The sequence below is a fragment of the Natrix helvetica genome (genome assembly GCF_964273705.1).
Source record: "Natrix helvetica genome assembly, chromosome: 10".
Taxonomy (NCBI): Eukaryota; Metazoa; Chordata; class Lepidosauria; order Squamata; family Natricidae; genus Natrix; species Natrix helvetica.
This window is the reverse complement of record NC_138561.1, coordinates 15,836,805-15,853,899: the sequence shown is the minus strand read 5'-3', so window position 1 is coordinate 15,853,899 and position 17,095 is coordinate 15,836,805. Positions and strand designations below refer to the sequence as shown.

The 17,095-nt window shown below is 43.7% G+C and overlaps 1 protein-coding gene across 2 annotated transcripts; it reads left to right on the top strand.

Moving 5' to 3' along the window:
* The first annotated feature begins 8 nt into the window (after positions 1 to 8).
* Positions 9 to 14,059, top strand: CCNE1 (cyclin E1). 2 transcript variants are annotated; one of them, XM_081963232.1, is made up of 12 exons: positions 9 to 166; positions 1,407 to 1,458; positions 2,412 to 2,505; positions 3,279 to 3,347; positions 5,627 to 5,766; positions 6,747 to 6,882; positions 8,552 to 8,698; positions 10,017 to 10,112; positions 10,811 to 10,945; positions 11,606 to 11,717; positions 11,815 to 11,972; positions 13,400 to 14,059. In XM_081963232.1, exons 2-12 carry the CDS (start codon positions 1,445 to 1,447, stop codon positions 13,514 to 13,516), a joined length of 1,218 nt encoding a protein of 405 aa, XP_081819358.1. In that variant the 5' UTR covers positions 9 to 166; positions 1,407 to 1,444; the 3' UTR covers positions 13,517 to 14,059. The 2 variants fall into 2 exon arrangements, with proteins under 2 accessions (XP_081819358.1, XP_081819359.1); XM_081963233.1 differs by lacking the exon at positions 9 to 166 and adding an exon at positions 350 to 368.
* The last annotated feature ends 3,036 nt before the right edge of the window (positions 14,060 to 17,095 follow it).

Below are 17,095 nucleotides of genomic sequence, written 5' to 3'. Positions count from 1 at the left end.
CTGCGAGGAGGTGCCCAACGCAGGCCCAGACGAGCCCGCCTTCCTGCCCGCCCGCCAGCCAGCCCGCCAACGCCTCAGGGGCGCACGCCAGCGCCGGCAGCCAGAAGGGGCCTCCTTCCCTCCTTGCGAATTTGGGGAAGGGGCTTCTCTGGGGCTGTTTGCAGAGGTATCTTTAAAAGAGGGAATGGGGGGGGGGACGGCAGTTAGCCTATCCTAGCCATCCCCTCCCTTAAATTATTGCATTTATATGTTAAATATAATATGCTTGAATAGTTGAGGAGGGGGGCTTCCTATCTACCGTCAGTCGCGGGCACATGTTGACTGAGCCATATTTAGGGAGAAGGGGCTTCTGGGGGCTGTTTGCAGAGGTATCTTTAAAAGGGGGGAAGTGGGGGATGGCAGTTAGCCTGCTCTAGTCATCCCCTCCCTTAAATTATTGTATTTATGTATTAAATATATTATGCTTGAATAATTGGTGGGGGGGGCTTCCTATCTACCGTCAGTCACAGGCACATGTTGGTTGAGCCATATTTGGGCTTCTTGGGGTGTTTGTAGAGATGTCTTTAAAGAGAGGAAGGGGGAAGTTGGATGGTTAGGGCCTATCCTAATCTCCCCCCCCCCTAACCATTGCATTTATTTGTTCTGTCTGTTACATGGTTTTGATTAAATGCTGTGGGGGGAAGTCTTCCTAGACACCATCGGTGCCGGCACATGTTGGGAAAATTGTGGCTGAGCCAATATTGGTGGGGGGGGGAGAAGGGGTTTCTGGGGTTGTTTGCAAAGGTATCTTTCAAAGAGGAGAAGGGGGGGCTGTCCTAGTCTCCCTCCTCTTATAACCATTGCATTTATTATGTCTATGATATGCTTGAAGGCTGGGGAGGGGGCTTCCTGTCCCCATCAGTCATGGGCACATGTTGGGAGAGTTGTGGCTAAGCCATATTTGGGGGGGGGGGCTTATCCAGGGTGCCTAATGGTTCCTATGAGATTTTGATTGCTTTGGAGGGTGGGTGAATTTACATGATTCTTGGGGCTTGCTGATACTTTAAAAAAATACCTATATGAATAAGTAACATTTTAAATATAGATACACGGTTTCTGAATAGTTTCCTTGTTTTTCCTTTTCTCTGCTCTTGTGGAGCTTCTCTAGTTAGGCCAGCAATTTTTTTTCTCTTTTGCTTTCCTAATAATTTTCCCTCCTCTGGCCATGCTAAGAGTCACTTCAGTGGTTTCTTTTTTTTAAAAAAAGCAATCCCTATTTAGGCTTTGCATCTAGGAATAATCGTTCTTTCTCTTCCCTTTTTTCTTTTTTAAAAAATCAAGTGGCCTTAATAGCTTGCAATACTTTTTACAACTGATTTAGTGAAGAAGAAAAAAAAAACTGTAACCTTTTTCTTTCTCTCTTTCAGTTTCTGGTTGGGCCTTATCTTGATTTCTCCAAACCACCATGCCTGGTGAGAGGTGAGTTGCATATTTGTCTATGCTCCACCCTTCTGAAACTTGGTTTCTGAAACTAGGCCCTTTGCTGTCTTCAGTAAATTAGAAAGACATTTTCTGACTCCAATTCAATAATGAAGATTCAGCTTATTGCTAAGTGTGGTTCCTCCCTTTCCTCCTCCCTTGTTTTATTTCACTTTTATCCCACCTTGATTACTTTGTAAGTAACTCAAGGCAGTAGTAGTCTCTCCTCCTCCTATTTTCCCCACAGCAACCCTGTGAGGTGAGTTAGGCTGAGAAGGTGATGGGCCCAAGGTCACCCAGCGGACTTTTATGACTAAGGTGGGGCTAAAACTCACCATCTCCTGGTGATTGTCCCAAAGTCACCCCTCTGGCTTCCATACATAAGTTAGGACTTGGAATCACATCTCCTAGTTTCTAGGCTAGCCCCTTAACCCACCACACCAACTATGCTGAGATTAAGTAAACTCTATTTATTTATAAATAAATAAATTATCCAGTTGGCTCAATGGCTAAGATGCTGAGCTTGTCGATCAGAAAGGTCGGCAGTTTGGCGGTTGGGTTTGAATCCCTAGTGCTGTGTAATGGAGTGAACTCCCATTACTTGTCCCAGCTTCTGCCAACCCAGCAGTTGAAAAGCATGTAAAAGTGCAAGTAGAAAAATAGGAACCACCTTTGTTAGGAAGGTAACAGCGTTCTATGTGCCTTCAACGTTTAGTCATGCCGGCCACATGACCATGGAGACATCTTTGGACAACACTGGCTCTTCGGCTTTGAAATGGAGATGAGCACCTTGAATTATACTTGGGAGCCAATGTAGCTTGCAGAAGTTAATGACATTATGAAAAATGCCCAAGACTGCTTATTGCAACATTCTGGAACAACTGCAGCTTCTGAGTGTCTTCAAGGGCAGCCCCATGTCAATTGTGTCACAGTAATCCAAATGTCTCTTGTAGTGACTGCAAGGACGGGGAACTTGAGAAAACCAAGAAGGATGGTGCTCCTGAGTTTGTTGTTCGGACCCGCAAAAGAAAAGCGGACGTCGTCGTAGTAAGTACCCAATTGTAAGGGATTGTTTTTTGTTGTAAAATAAGCACGTAGCTGTCTGAGTTGAGTAAGATGGTGGTATGATCCAAGACAACTGGAGGATGCAGGTTGATGGAAATGGGAGGGAGGGAGGGAGAGAGAGAGAGAGAGAGGGAGGGAGGGAGAGAAGGATTTATTGGCCACTAACCATACTGTATCAAGGGACATGGTAGCTGTTTTCTATCTCCTCTGTTGATCTCTGTGAAGGATTTGATTCCGGTCTAGAAATATTAACTTCTTAACAGTTAATGTTGTTGCTGGAGGCCATTGAGTTTGTTTTTGTACTTAAGAGAAAGTAGCAAATCATCTGAAGTAGGCAATACATACCAAAGTAGTAACAATTGAAGTAACTACTTTTTAACTATGTTAATAAGTGGTGTTTCAAAGTCAGCTGAAGGGACTTGTATATCTTTTAAAGTATATGAAGTATATACTTTTAAAAAGTGTATCTTTTCACTTGACAACACTGAAGAAATGACACTAGGCTACAATGTAAAGTAGTGAGTATACAGCTTGTATAACAGTGTAAATGTGCTGTCCCCTCAAAATAATGCAACATACAGCCGTTCATGTCTAAACCGCTGGCAAGAGATATTTAAATATTTACAAAATGTGAGAGGGTGTACTCACTTCTGTGATATACTGTAGGTCAAGTAGAATAAAATCTAATTTCAGTAGTACATCTCTCCTATTTTTTACACTGCAAATCTTAGGCCTGAATTACACTCTTCTTTCAGTTTTTACAAGATCCAGATGAAGATACTTCTGGCATAAATACAACCAACAGGAAATCAACTGAAAATCAGGTAACTTTAGCACTTTAACATTGCCATATACATTATGATGAAGTTTTCATGAATGGGAAGTTATTTCATAGGCATGAAACCTTATTCTTTCTCTCTGCATAAATCTGCGAAATAATATTTTTGTTCAATGTTTGTGTCCACCACAAAATTTCTTACATCTGATTGTTTGGGTTGGCATGATGCTAATGTTATCCTAATTGTTTTTAATCCACATTTTCTTTTGTTGGTGGTAAGCTGCCTAGAATCTGCCACGAATTAGGTAGCATGTGCTGCTGTGGAAAATGAATTAATAAAATGCTCTTGGCAGCAAAAAAAAAAACATGCTCTTGGTTATGGATTGACTTTGATCAGAATAAACTGGTCTAATTGTCAATCAGCCTTTAAAACATTAACCTTTTGAGCATTCTCAAATGAAAAGAACACTTGCCGATGCTCAGCATCAGGTAATATAGATTTAATTCTATTTGGAAAGAGGTTGTGAGATATCTTTCATCTGCTCCTTTCCTCCATCTGGCTTAATTTGCTACTCCTAAAACAGGCATCCTTGTTTCAGTGAATATAATCAACTTGTGTCTTGGTATTACATATTGCTGTGTATCTCAATATTGCAATACTGAAACACGTTGCTCATTTCTTATTCCTTAAAAAAGGCAATTTATAAGTGTGTATGCACGTATCTATAGGTAAAGGTTCCCCTCGCATATATGTGCTAGTTGTTCCTGACTCTAGGGGGCGGTGCTCATCTCCGTTTCAAAGCCGAATAGCCAGCACTGTCTGAAGACGTCTCTGTGATCATGTGGCCAGCATGATTAATTTCAAAGGAGCATGGAACACTTACCTTCCTACCAAAGTGGTCCCTGTTTTTCTACTTGCATTTTTTACGTGCTTTTGAACTGCTAGGTTGGCAGAAGCTGGGACAAGTAACGGGAGCTCACTCTGTTAGGCGGCGCTCGGGATTCGAACCACCAAACCACCGACCTTTCTGATCGACAAGCTCAGTGTCTTAGCCACTGAGTCATGCATCTATACATATGTACAATATATGTATAAGGAACTTGTATTTTAAAAATAGCGCTATTTGGGCAGCCAAGTTCTTTGGCGATTACAGCCAATGAATGTTTGCTGCAATGCGTTATTTCACAGCTTCTTTCAAGTATGTGCCCTTTTAATGATGCTGTCATGTATCAAGGAGAACAGTCATTTTGTGTCTGGCTTTTACATGCATTGAATGAAAACAATCTTTAAAAAAAAGAGAGGAGAGATTGCTGTTCTTATTCTCAAAGTTTATTTACCATTAAAAAATATCAGAAGTAGCAGTTTGGAACTTTCCTATGATTTCTTCTCACCCAAATCCCTCTGTATCTTATTTTCCTCACATCACAACAGAGTTTTGCCATCAGATGGAAGATAAACAGATGAGATTCTAAAACAAAAGTCCCATTTTCCTGCTGCAGAATATCTTTTTGTCTGGTGAAGCAACTCCAGCATGACAAGTTCTCTTAGCTACTGTATTTTTCGGAGTATAAGATGCACCAGAGTATAAGACGCACCAAGGTTTTGAAGAGGCAAATTTTTTAAAAAAGTTTTTGCACTCTGCAAACCTCCCCAAAACAACCCCTTTTTCGCAAAAACGGGCTGGGTTTTTTTTTCAAAAAAAGGCATGAATATCCTTTAGGAGACTTGCAGAGTGTTTGGGGGGGGGGGAACAGCCCATTTTTTGTGAAAATGGGCCTGTTTTTTGTCCAAAAAAGGGCATTAGGAAGCCTATAGAGTGCTCCTGGGAGTTGGGGGGGGGCAAAATTGAGCAAAAAATGGGCTGTCTTTCTCATTTCTCCCCTCCCCAGCCCCCAGGAGCTCTCTGAAAGCCTCCTAAAGGCTATGCACGGCCATTTTGGTGAAGGGGGCAGGGTTTCAGGAGGCAAAAATGCTGTATTCTGTGTATAAGGTGCACCCAGGTTTTCAACCTCTTTTCTGAGGGAAAAAGGTGCATCTTATACTCCAAAAATATGGTGTATTATCTGCTGCTTATAAACCATTTACGGTTCTCTTAAAGTCATCAAAGTTTTTGTGATGGGAACGTAAGCAGAATAAACTCCCGTTGTAAACAATCATGTTGGAGAAGCAGTTAAAGAGTAAAGAGGGGGTGGGGGTGGGGAATCCCAATCTTTTAACTTGCAAACCTGTTGGAACTTGTAATTGTTGGAAAACTAATCTGTAGTTCAGTAAACCGCTGTGGAACTTTGAACTTTGACACTCTGCCATGGCTTTTCTTTTGATAGTCAAATTATGCTGCGTGTCCTTATTCACACTTGCTGATCCCGACACCAGAGAAAGATGAAGAACTGGAGAATGCAAACTTCACAACTTCTAAGCATCAAAGGCTGGTTTTGGCTAAGGAGACACCATTGCCTGTTTTGGGGTAAGTTTCTCATCATTTTGGCATCAGCTGTTTTTTTCTTGTTAGTTATTAAACCACTTAATTCAGGCGATGAGCAACTGAGCATTTTTACTTTTCATTTTGGAGTAGCATTACGAGAGTAAGCCAGAAGTAAATTGTCACAAGGCTTGGGGGATCTTAAGCTTTTAAATTACCGTATTTTTCAGAGTATAACATGCACTTTTCCCGCCAAAAAAGAGAGTGAAAATCTGGGTGCATCTTATACACTGAGTACAGCATTTTTGGCCCCCTAAAACCCTGTTTCCTTCACAAAAATGGACATGCAGAGGGTTTGGGCGTCCTGCAAACTGCTCCTCAGGGTCGGGGAGGGCAAAAACGAGTGAAAAATGGGCCGTTTTTTGCTCATTCCCCCCCCCCCCCAACCCCCAAGAGCACTCTATAAGCCTCCCACAAAAAACGAGGTGTGAAGAGGATTTGGGAGGCTTGCAGAGTGCAAAACATTTTTTTTTAATTTACCTCTTCAAAATCTTGGTGCGTCTTATACTCCAGTGCGTCTTATAGTCCAAAAAATATGGTACTTGGTCACTTGTTAACCAACTTTGTTTGCCTCTGAGAATCCATGGCAAATTTTGATTCCATTCAGCAATTGGCTGCAGAACAGGGATGAAATTCAGCAGGTTCTGATAGGTTCTGGAGAACTGGTAGCAGAAATTTTGAGTAGTTCAGAGAACCGGCAAATACCACTTCTGGTTGGCCCCAGAGTGGAGTGGGAATGGAGATTTTGCAATATCCTTCACCTAGGAGTGGGGAGGGAATGGGGATTTTGCAGTATCCTTCCCCTGCCACACCCAACCAGCCACGCCCATAGAACCAGTAGTAAAAAAAAATTGAATTTCACCACTGCTGCAGAGTCTCAAATTTCTATGAGATGCCGAAGGGGAGATTCAGAAAGGGTGGGAAGTTTAATCCAGCTCTGTTTTAATGTTCTTTCTTTTTGGTAGTTGGGCAAACAGAGATGAACTATGGCAAAACATGCTCAATAAAGAACAGAAGTACGCAAGAGATAAACTTTACATGGAAAAGCATCCACTCTTGGAACCTAAAATGCGAGTGATTCTCCTAGATTGGCTGATGGAGGTGAGATATGGTATTTGTTCATGCAAACATACAAGACTGATTTGATTATCTATTTTGAGCTATTTTCAAGGTCTGTCATTCTCACCGTGTAGTTTAATCTGTGGGTTTGCTACCTTGTTTAGTTCCCCTTGGTTTGAAAGGTGCATCTAATCGAACCCTTCAGCTGATCAACCTTTTGAGGTTGTTCATTGATCCACAAGCATTTCTTATATGAAAATAATCTATCTTTCTCTCTCTTTTTCTCCTCCTCCTCCTCCTCTTCTTCTCCTTCTCCTCCTCTAAAAATGGCTGTGTGTATGTATGCATGTTCCAGCATAACTCTGGAACGCCTTGAACAATTTCAACCAAACTTGATACACAGATGACTTACTCTCTGGGAAAAAATACTGTTGGGGGTAAGACACCCCTCAGGGTTTGTGTTCTGTTAAGAAACAGTCTGTTGTGCCTTAAAATGGCTTCTACTGTACTGCCATAAAATGGCTTCTACTGTACAGCTCTGTGGAGTTGCCATGGTAACAGCTTCACAGTACTCCACAAGGGGGTTCCCTCTGGTAAGGGGAAAAATCCAACATTGGAAATTACGTTTGGTCTGGACATTTTCCCCTTATAAATAAATACCCGGGCAGCGCCTGTTTATCAACTAGTAACACTATAAATCAGGCATGTTCACTTTGACAATTTTTAAGACCTGCGGACTTCAACGGCAAGAATTCTCCAGCAAGCCATGGGGATCTGAGAGTTGAAGTGTCCCATTCTTAAAATGGCAAAGTTGGACACCCCTGCTATAAATGATGACCTCAACAATAACATCATACTCAAGAGCGCTTTTTGCTGGTGGCTAACATTTCAGGACTTGTAGCTGGTGTGGAGTTCTCAGAAGCCCCCAAAGATTAATTGACCTCAATTGACCTTCCATCATTTATTGACTCTCAACTCCTTGGATAGTCCCATTAAACGAAGGGTCCGATATTGGCCATTTTGAGGAACCCTGATCTCATGGTTGGTTGACAAAGGAAATAAGAAGTTGGAGTAAGATTCTTGATGGTCTCACTGCCATTGCAAAAACCCCACCAAAATGTATTCTTTCTCCAAGAACAAATCTGTGTTCCACTCTACTCTGGACTTCTGCAGCCGTCTTATGGGTCGGAGAACACCTTAAGTGTAACACGATACGGTTCATGTTATTTCTGCATACACAAAATGTTGCAATACAGCTAGCCTACAGTTACTGACTGCCTTGTTTAGCAACCACTCACAGTTAACAACTTTGTGTTCAATCCTTACGTGGATGACTGCTGTAGCATCCCATGGTCACGATTTGCATCCCACTATTTGCATCAAGGAGAATTAACAGAGAAACACAGTAAAAAAAAATATCACAATTTGCAGTCGCGTGATTTTTCTCTTAACGACTGTGATTCTGGGTGGTGAAGCTGCCCGTTCCAATTGTCGCTAAGCAAGGACTACCTGTATTTCTTTATTGAACTTTGAAAAAAAGGTCAGCAAGGAACTTTCCCGTAAAGAATAAAATAGCTGTTGGGTTGCAAGAATGCATTTGTGTTACAGAGAAGGCAATTGTAGATCTAATTTGATGTCTTGACATGTGGATTTCTTACAAGGTCAGAGTCGTGTTTATGTAAAGGAGCATTGTTCATTTGTTGTGTTGCAGGTTTGTGAGGTCCACAGGCTTCACAGAGAGACGTTTTATTTGGCTCAGGATTTCTTTGATCGGTTTATGTCAACACAACAGAACGTCGTTAAGACGCTCCTTCAGCTGATTGGGATATCGTCTTTATTTATCGCTGCTAAATTGGAGGTAAAATCTCGCTCTGCGGTACTTGAGCCAAGCTGTAGAGGCACTGTTTCTCAAATTGGCAAAGCTAAAGACTTCAGTGGTGGGTTCCAAGTTTTTTAACAACCAGTTCTCTGCCGGGGGTGGTGGGCTGGTGGGAGGGGTGTTATGTGACTGAATGGGCGTGGCCAACTCTACGTCACTTGTGCGGGTGGTACCTGTGTGGGACAGGCATGGTTGGGGAGGGAATCCAAGGGTCTCCAATGGGGGGGAGGAAGGAAAGAAAGATCCAACCTCTGTGTGTGAGAGAGGGGGGGGGGAGGAGAGGGAAAGCTGGCTGCAAAAGGAAGAGAAGTTGGGTAAGCTGTTTTGTGGGCATTTTTCAGGCTGTTTTCGGGCCTTTTTGGAGGGGCTGTTTCCAGGCCATTTTCCAGGCCAATTTTGGCAGGAAAAACGGCCTGTTTTGTGGGCATTTTTAGGGCTGTTTTCAGGTCATCTTTCAGACCTTTGGGGGGCTGTTTTCAGGTTTGGCAGGAAAAATGGCCTGAAAACAGTCTGAAAAATTGGCTGTTTTTTGGCCATTTTCTGGGTCATTCTCAGGTCGTTTTCCGGTCCAATTTTTGCAGGAAAAAGCTGAAAAACGGCCTGTTTTGGGGGCATTTTCAAGGTCATTTTCAGGCCGTTTTGGGGCTGTTTTCAGGCTGATTTTTGGCCCGAAAAACAGGCAGGGGCGGGGCCAGCTGGTAGTCTAATTCAGTGTTTTTCAACCTTGGCAACTTGAAGATGTCTGGACTTCAACTCCCAGAATTCCCCAGCCAGCATTCGCTGGCTGGGGAATTCTGGGAGTTGAAGTCCAGACATCTTCAAGTTGCCAAGGTTGAAAAACACTGGTCTAATTTGCCTGTTTTCCGAACCGCACAGAATCGGAACTACCAGTTCGGGGGAACTGACATAAACTGGCAGCATCCCACCTCTGGTGGACTTCCACTCCCAGAATTCCCCAAGGTAGAAAATACAACCAGTTGAAGAAACTGCAGGAAAAAAACAGCAGTTGCTGTTTTGGTTTGATGGATTGTTTAACAAAAAATGATGTATCTTGGCTGGCCTTAAGACGTTTTTATATCTGGCAAGATCCAGGTTATATAAAGCTGCTCTTCCGTGTTATTTGTCATTAACGGTTGGCTTCAATTGATGAAGGCTCCGAAAAAGTCCCCTTCCTGTTAAAATTAGTTTTATTATCCAAAATGTAAACCCATGTGAGATAACCACCTGGCTTTGCCAGTTTGCCACCTTTTCAGGCAACAGAATAGGGCCAGTATATTGATTCTCTTCTTTATTGCAGGAGATCTATCCACCAAAGCTTCATCAGTTTGCCTATGTCACCGATGGTGCTTGCACAGAAGATGACATTATTAGCATGGAACTCATTATTATGAAGGTTGGTAGGACACTCTGTATGCTTTTGAAACAAATGAAGAAAAGCAACTGTTGTTTGTTGCTAGTTGCGAAGTCGTGTCCGACCCATCGTGACCCCATGGACAACGTTCCCCCAGGCCTTCCTGTCCTCTACCATCCTCTGGAGTCCATTTAAGCTCATGCCTACTGCTTCAGTGACTCCATCCAGCCACCTCATTCTCTGTCGTCCCATTCTTCTTTTGCCCTCAATCGTTCCCAGCATGAGGCTCTTCTCCAGGGAGTCCTTCCTTCTCATTAGGTGGCCAAAGAGTTTGAGTTTCCTCTTCAGGATCTGGCCTTCTAAAGAGCAGTCAGGGTTGATCTTCTCTAGGACTGACCGGTTGGATCACTTTGCAGTCCAAGGGACTCACAGGAGTCTTCTCCAGCACCAGAGTTCAAAGGCTTCCATTCTTTGGCCCTCCTGAGCTCTGTTTTTTCTGGCAGTGGGTTGCAGGAGGCAGGTCTAGCAGAAAACGGAGCTCGGGAGCCTGTTTTCTCTGGCAGACCACTCTGCCCACTACAGGCACCCTCAACACAAGTGACACCAAGGTGGCCACACCCACCCCAGCTCCCCAAGTTCAAACACAACCCTGATGCAGCCCCCAATGAAATCGAGTTTGACACCCCTGATATAGAGCATGTCCACCTTTTCCCAGCATATTTTTTCTTTCCTCTTTCCAGGCGCTGAATTGGAACCTGAGTCCCCTGACGATCGTGTCCTGGCTAAATATATACATGCAGGTCGCATATCTAGATGAGATTTGTGAGATGCTGCTGCCCCAGTATTCTCAAGAGATATTCGTGCAAGTTGCAGAGGTAACGATAGAACCTACTGCAAAACGTTTTCCTCTCTCAGCCTGAAAATGGTCTTGTTCTGACCGACGCTTCCCAAGAGCATGAAGCAAACTCCTTGTCCCAACAAAAACCTCTTGTATTAATTTACTGTGAATTCTGCTCATTTACATCCAGCAAAGTCTTTCCAGGGAGGATTTACAGTCACAGACCTTATCTGGCTTGGAGAGATGCCAGGCCGATACCTGCAAAACTTGGCAAGGAGTCTCAGAGATTGCGAACCAATTAAGCGAACTAATTGTCTCCTGCAAACTCCACTCCCCTTTCGCCCCTCTTTTATTCCCTCTGGGAGGGGCCATTCATCGTCCACCTGTGGCCTTACTCCCAAGTCGACCTTTGTTCTTTAGATGTTCCCTTCATTTGGCAACTCTGCGCATGCACAGACTGAGAACAGGCGCCAGCTGTTCGTCTGCCTCACTGACGTCTGAGACTGAAGGCAGCTGATAAGTGGCATACAGCTCTGGCCCCTGCTCTGCCTCCAACACAGAGCCCTTATCAGAGCCTTCCCCAGATTCCAGGACTGGCCCATATTCCTCCCCAACCTCCTTAGGGTCCAAATCTGTTGTCAGCTCCGCTGGCGGGCCACAACAGGTCTTCTGATCGCTGACTTTCTTCTTTTCTCAGCTTTTGGACCTGTGTGTCCTTGATGTGGGCTGTTTGGAGTACACATATGGTGTCCTGGCTGCTTCGGCGTTGTATCATTTCTCCTCTCGCGAATTGATGCAGCGGGTTTCGGGTAAGGCGTCGTGTTAAGACGATGTACATTCAGGACTGGGAAGTAAAAGCAGTATAGAAGATGCAGGAATTTTGTTTCTGGGTTGTTGTTTTCCCAGGATACGAACTGAGCGACATTGAGAAGTGTGTGAAATGGATGGTCCCCTTTGCGATGGCTATCAAGGAAGTGGGGAGTTCGGTGCTGAAGCACTTTAGAGGAGTCCCTGCTGAAGATTTGCACAATATACAAACGCACATAAACACATTCGACTTGCTGGTGAGTTAACAAGCAACCAGAAAAGGTTGTTAACCTTGTTAATTACTGGTAGTCCCTGACTTATTAACCGTTTAGCGACCGTTGGAAGTTACAACGGGGCTTACAACTGGTACTCGCACTTAAAACCATCACAGCATCCCACAATCATCATCATCTTTTTAATGATCCTATAATGCCTTGCAAGGTGGAATCTGGGCAACTGAATGGAGCTAGCAAAGTGTTTACTGGCCGGATGCTCTACCTGTCGCCAATGCGGAGTTTTGTACAGCAGATATATTCTCATTGTGCCCAAAGAAAGAAATACCTACCTCTAGCTAGGATCGAACTCATTGCCTCCTGATTGTGAGGCGAGAGCTCCACCTCTAGGCCACTGCACCACTCCACAGCATCCCCACGATCACGCGATCAAAATTTGGGAGCTTGGCAACCAGCACAGATGGTTGCAGTGTCCAAGGGTTGCTATTTCTGAGCTCAGTTGGCTTCTGAAAAGCAGAGACAATGGGTGGAAGTCGGATTCACTTAATGACTGCATGATTCACTTAATGACTAGTGATTCTCTTAATGACCATAGCAAAAATGGGTAAAATCAGGGTCAACTCACTTAACAAAGTGCTTCGTCTAGCAACAAAAAATTCCGGTCCCAGATGTGATCTTAAGTTGAAGACTACCTATATATAAATTGCAGTTTCCATTTGCAACTTTATTCCTAATGGAGCAATAGTGTATTTCCAATGTACAGCACACTAAGCCATAATGTACTTTATGCACTTTTGCTATTGAGTCTCTCCTTGTTCAGTTTCCATCCATTCTTCCTTGTCTGGCCTTCGGGTGCTTTGGAAAATAGGTTGGCCCCCTCCTCTTTGTTGCAGCCCCTCAAATATTGGAAGACTGCTATCATGTCTCCTCTGGTCCCTCTCTTCACCACACTGGTCAATGCCCAGTTCCTATATCCATTCATCGTATGCTTTAATCCCTAATAATCTTGGCTGCTCTTCTCTGCACTCTTTCTAGAGTCCCAACATATTTTTAAAGTGTGGTGACTAAAACTGGATGCAATATTCTAGGTGTGGTCTTACTAAGGCTTTCTAGAGTGGTATCAGTACCACCCTTGATCTTGAGTGTATCCCTCTGTTAATGTAATTTAGGATTGTGTTGGCTTTTTTTGGCTGCCGCCACATGGTTGACTCATATTTAATTGGTTGTCCACTAAGATCCCTCTCACAGTTACTGCTTCTGTAAGCTGCTTGGATGAGAAGCAAAATGTCATCAAGGAAAAAGTCCAGTTGCCTCTTGAAAAAGCAAATCACCTTTGGGGCTACCTTTTCATTTGTATATATCTGCTTTGCAAATCTCATAGCTGTACTATCAATCAGTGCATTTGAATGAGTGAGTAATAATGGTTCCTTTTTGGCATTCTTCTTTCCCAGGACAAAGCTCGAGCCAAACAAGCTATGTTAGCTGAGAAAAACAGGTGTTCGCCTTTGCCCACAGGTGTGCTCACCCCACCTCAGAGTAGCAAGAAACTCTCTCGGACCTCAAAATAGCTAAAGCTGCTAACGGAAGCTGCTCCTTCTCCTGATCGGCTGCTTTTTTTTTTTTTAAAGAAAAACACAACTCCCTCGTCCTGTGTTTTTATTTTCACAATTCTGCATTATTATTATTTTTTGCCTGATGCTGCCAATGACTCCCGATGAATGCTAGAATGGGGAAGGGGAAAAGAAATCTTTTATGTATTTTTATGGAAGAAACCGACCAGATTTGAAAGCTGGATTTTCTTTCCTTTTTTAACGGAATGTCTGTCTTGAAATGAACTCTTCGTATATACCAGGCACCTCAAAACAGGGACGTGCTTGGGTTGCTGCTACGGGAAGAGTTATTTTGGATGTGCTGATCTGAAAAATAAAAAGAGGTTTTGCCCCCACTGGTACTGGGAAGACCCTACAATGCGCTGGTTGCAATTAGCCATGGAAGGCAAACCTCTTCGTAGATTTGAGTTTACAGCCTGGTTTTTTTTTTAAAAAAAATCCTTTGTAAATGCTCGTATGTATCTCTTTTTTTTTTTTTAAATAAAGTGCAGTCTTTGGAAATGGCACTTTGAATTAATGTCAGAACGGCTGAAGGTTGAGAACGGAGCGGATTTATTCAACTGCCAGAAAGAAACACTTTATTATAGTGTTAGCGGCATTAACAGGTGGTAAAATGGGACAAAACTCACTTAATAACAGAAACGTGGGGCTTCATTGAGGACCACCTGTATAATTCCTCGGGCCCCCCAGAGGACAATATTTTTTTTTATAGCTGTGCAACTTCTCAACTTTCTAGGGGATGTCAAGTTAAGAGAATTTGTAGGTTTGGTTCGTGTTGTGCAGGGAAGCAGCTGGAGTTTCTGATCTGCGAAAACGGCGATGGTGGTGGAACTAAGTATAGCCTTGGCTGAGAATCGAACTGCTTGCTCTCCGCTGTGAACGTAAGGAGCGGCAGAAGCCAAAGCCCTTCCGTGTCTTTTGAAAACTTGACAGGCCGCTTCCAGCTGCTTTCTAGAAAAGCCTTGCGGAGCGATGGGTTGTCTCCCAGTTGAGCAACTCTGCATCGTGTCAACAGTTCCGCCCATTATTTCAAGCCCTAAGTGTTAGGGGGGGCTTTAAAGGTTTCTACCCCGCGTTGTTACATTGATGTTAACTTCCAGCAGTTTTTAAGGGAGGGCAGAATGAAGGTTATTTTTATAGATTCCATGCAAAACTCTTTATTATAAAGAGAAGGCAGGGGGCTGTGGCCTAGAAGTGGAGCTCTCACCTCACAATCAGGAGATGGGAGTTTGATCCCAAGTACAACCCCATTCCCTGCCTGGTATAAATACACCTCCGCTTATGGGGATCGGTGGCCGTCAGCCAGCATTTGTAAATATTCTTCCGAAAAGTACCCTTCTGAAGAATTGTGGTTAGTTAGTTTGTTTGTTTTATTGGATTTATATGCCGCCCTTCTCCCAAAGGACTCAGGGCGGCGTACAACATTAAAAAACACACATCCCGAAAGTTAAAAAGAAATTAAATACATATCCAAAAAACAAACCCAATTTATAGGACAATACATTTAAAGTTAGTTAGTACCCAGACAATCCAGTAGTAGGTAGTGGACTCCAGTAGTAGGTAGTAGACTACTACTCAGACAATCCAGTGGTAGGTAGTACTCTCTGCACTCTTCCTACAGTCTCCACATCTTTTCTACATCGTGGCGACCAGAACTGAACGCAGTATTCCAAGTGTGGCCTTACCAAAGCATTATAAAGTGGTATTAACACTTCACGTGATCTTGATTCTATCCCTCTGTTGATGCAGCCTAGGACTGTGTTGGCTTATTTGGCAGCTGCTGCACATGGCTGGCTCCTATTTAAATGGTTGTCCACTAGGACTCCAAGATCCCTCTCACAGTTACTACTATTGAGCAAGGTACCACCTATACTGTACCTGTGCATTTCGTTTCTCTTGCCTAAATGTAGAACCTTACTCTTTTCACCATTGAATTTCAGTTACTTCTGCATGCCTATATACATGCATAGACATGCTGGAAGGGTATCCAGTGTAAATGGCTGGATCAATTCAAGGAAGATCATTGGTTTTGATGGGACATGTGACTGACATGGGAAGGCCATCTGCTGGTGGGTTTGTCAGCTTCCTAGGTGGTTGGTTGGCCATTGTGAAAACAGTTTGCTGAATTAAATGGACAGCGAGTCCATCCACTCAGGTTCTGCTTATGGTCTTCCATGATGTCGCCTCGCATATCCCTATAATGTAAATACTTGATTTATGACTGATTTCCGTGGCCCTCCCAAGCTCCATTTTCGCTGGCAGAGGGACCACGGTCCGGTCCCCAGGTTGGCCCCCGCGGGCCGGATCTAAGCACCCCATGGGCCAGATACGGCCCGCGGGCCTTAAGTTTGACACCCCTGCTTTAGAATGCAATGAATTCATCTGCTTTTCCAGATTAATTAAAGGACAGCAGAGAAAACGAGAAACAGCAGAAGGAGATTGACTGAGTGCTTCATTTGTTACCCGTCGTAAGATTCGGATTCCATCTCTGCCCTCCCCGCACCGTGAATGCTCGCACAAGCTAGCTTCTTGCCATACATTCACAAGGATTTCACTAAAATATTTCTTGTTTTCTCAAGTTTACATCTCCCAGCCTTTCACGGTTGCTATGAGGCAGTCTGCCCGAGAGATGAAAATAAATCTGTGTCATTTTTATTTTCTCCCCCCCCTCCCTTATGTGTGAAGTTCATTTCCGCTTATTTCTCCCACACATATATGCGGGTTGTGCTGGCTTTGTAAACGGATTGCGTTCCTCTCGCGCTCTTTCAGTGAACGGATACATATGCACGAAAACTGTTCTTGGAAGACCATATGCTCAGGTCTGTCAGCTTAAAATACCCACAGCCAAGCGATGCTTTTATTCCAAGATGCTTCGCCTTTGTTCACCATCTATCTTGCGAGGTTAATTAATCAGCCTTAAAATATTTAAAAGTGATAGGCAGGAGCGAGAGCTTCCAACTTGTCCACGTTTCTGGCTCCTTAAATGCTTTTACTTTGCTTCCAACTCCCAAGACGAGGCTGCCCGATTTGACGGCTGTTTTTACTTTGATACTAAAGGACTGAAAATCAATTTTCAGCCGGGCGGATATAAAAACAGGCAGGGTTCATGGATGGCGGGCAGGCATGGATCACTGCTGAGGGGGGGGGGGGGGCGCCTCCTTCACTAGCCTCGTTTTGGTGAGGCCAGAAGTCTCCTGGAGTGGTGCTTTTGTCTATTTTTGGGGGGAGAAATGGAAGATTCAGAGTAAGTTTGTACTTGAAGTACAGATAGAATAGAATAAGAGAGTTGGAAGGGACCTTGAAGGTCTTCTAGTCCAACCCCCTGCCTAGGCAGGAAACACTATAGCATTTCAGAGAAATGGTTATCCAATCTCTTCTTAAAAATTTCCAGTGTTGGAGCATTCACAACTTCTGGAGGCAACTTCTGTTCCACTGATTAATTGTTCTAACTGTCAGGAAATTTCTCCTTAGTTCTAAGTTGCTTCTCTCCTTGGTTAGTTTCCACCCATTGCTTCTTATTCTACCCTCAGGTGCTTT

Excerpts from the sequence above, each read along its gene's own strand:
- CCNE1 (XM_081963232.1), top strand. Across the intron at positions 11,718-11,814 it reads ATTGATGCAGCGGGTTTCGG|GATACGAACTGAGCGACATT; the intron begins GTAAGGCGTCGT and ends TTGTTTTCCCAG. Across the intron at positions 11,973-13,399 it reads TAAACACATTCGACTTGCTG|GACAAAGCTCGAGCCAAACA; the intron begins GTGAGTTAACAA and ends CTTCTTTCCCAG.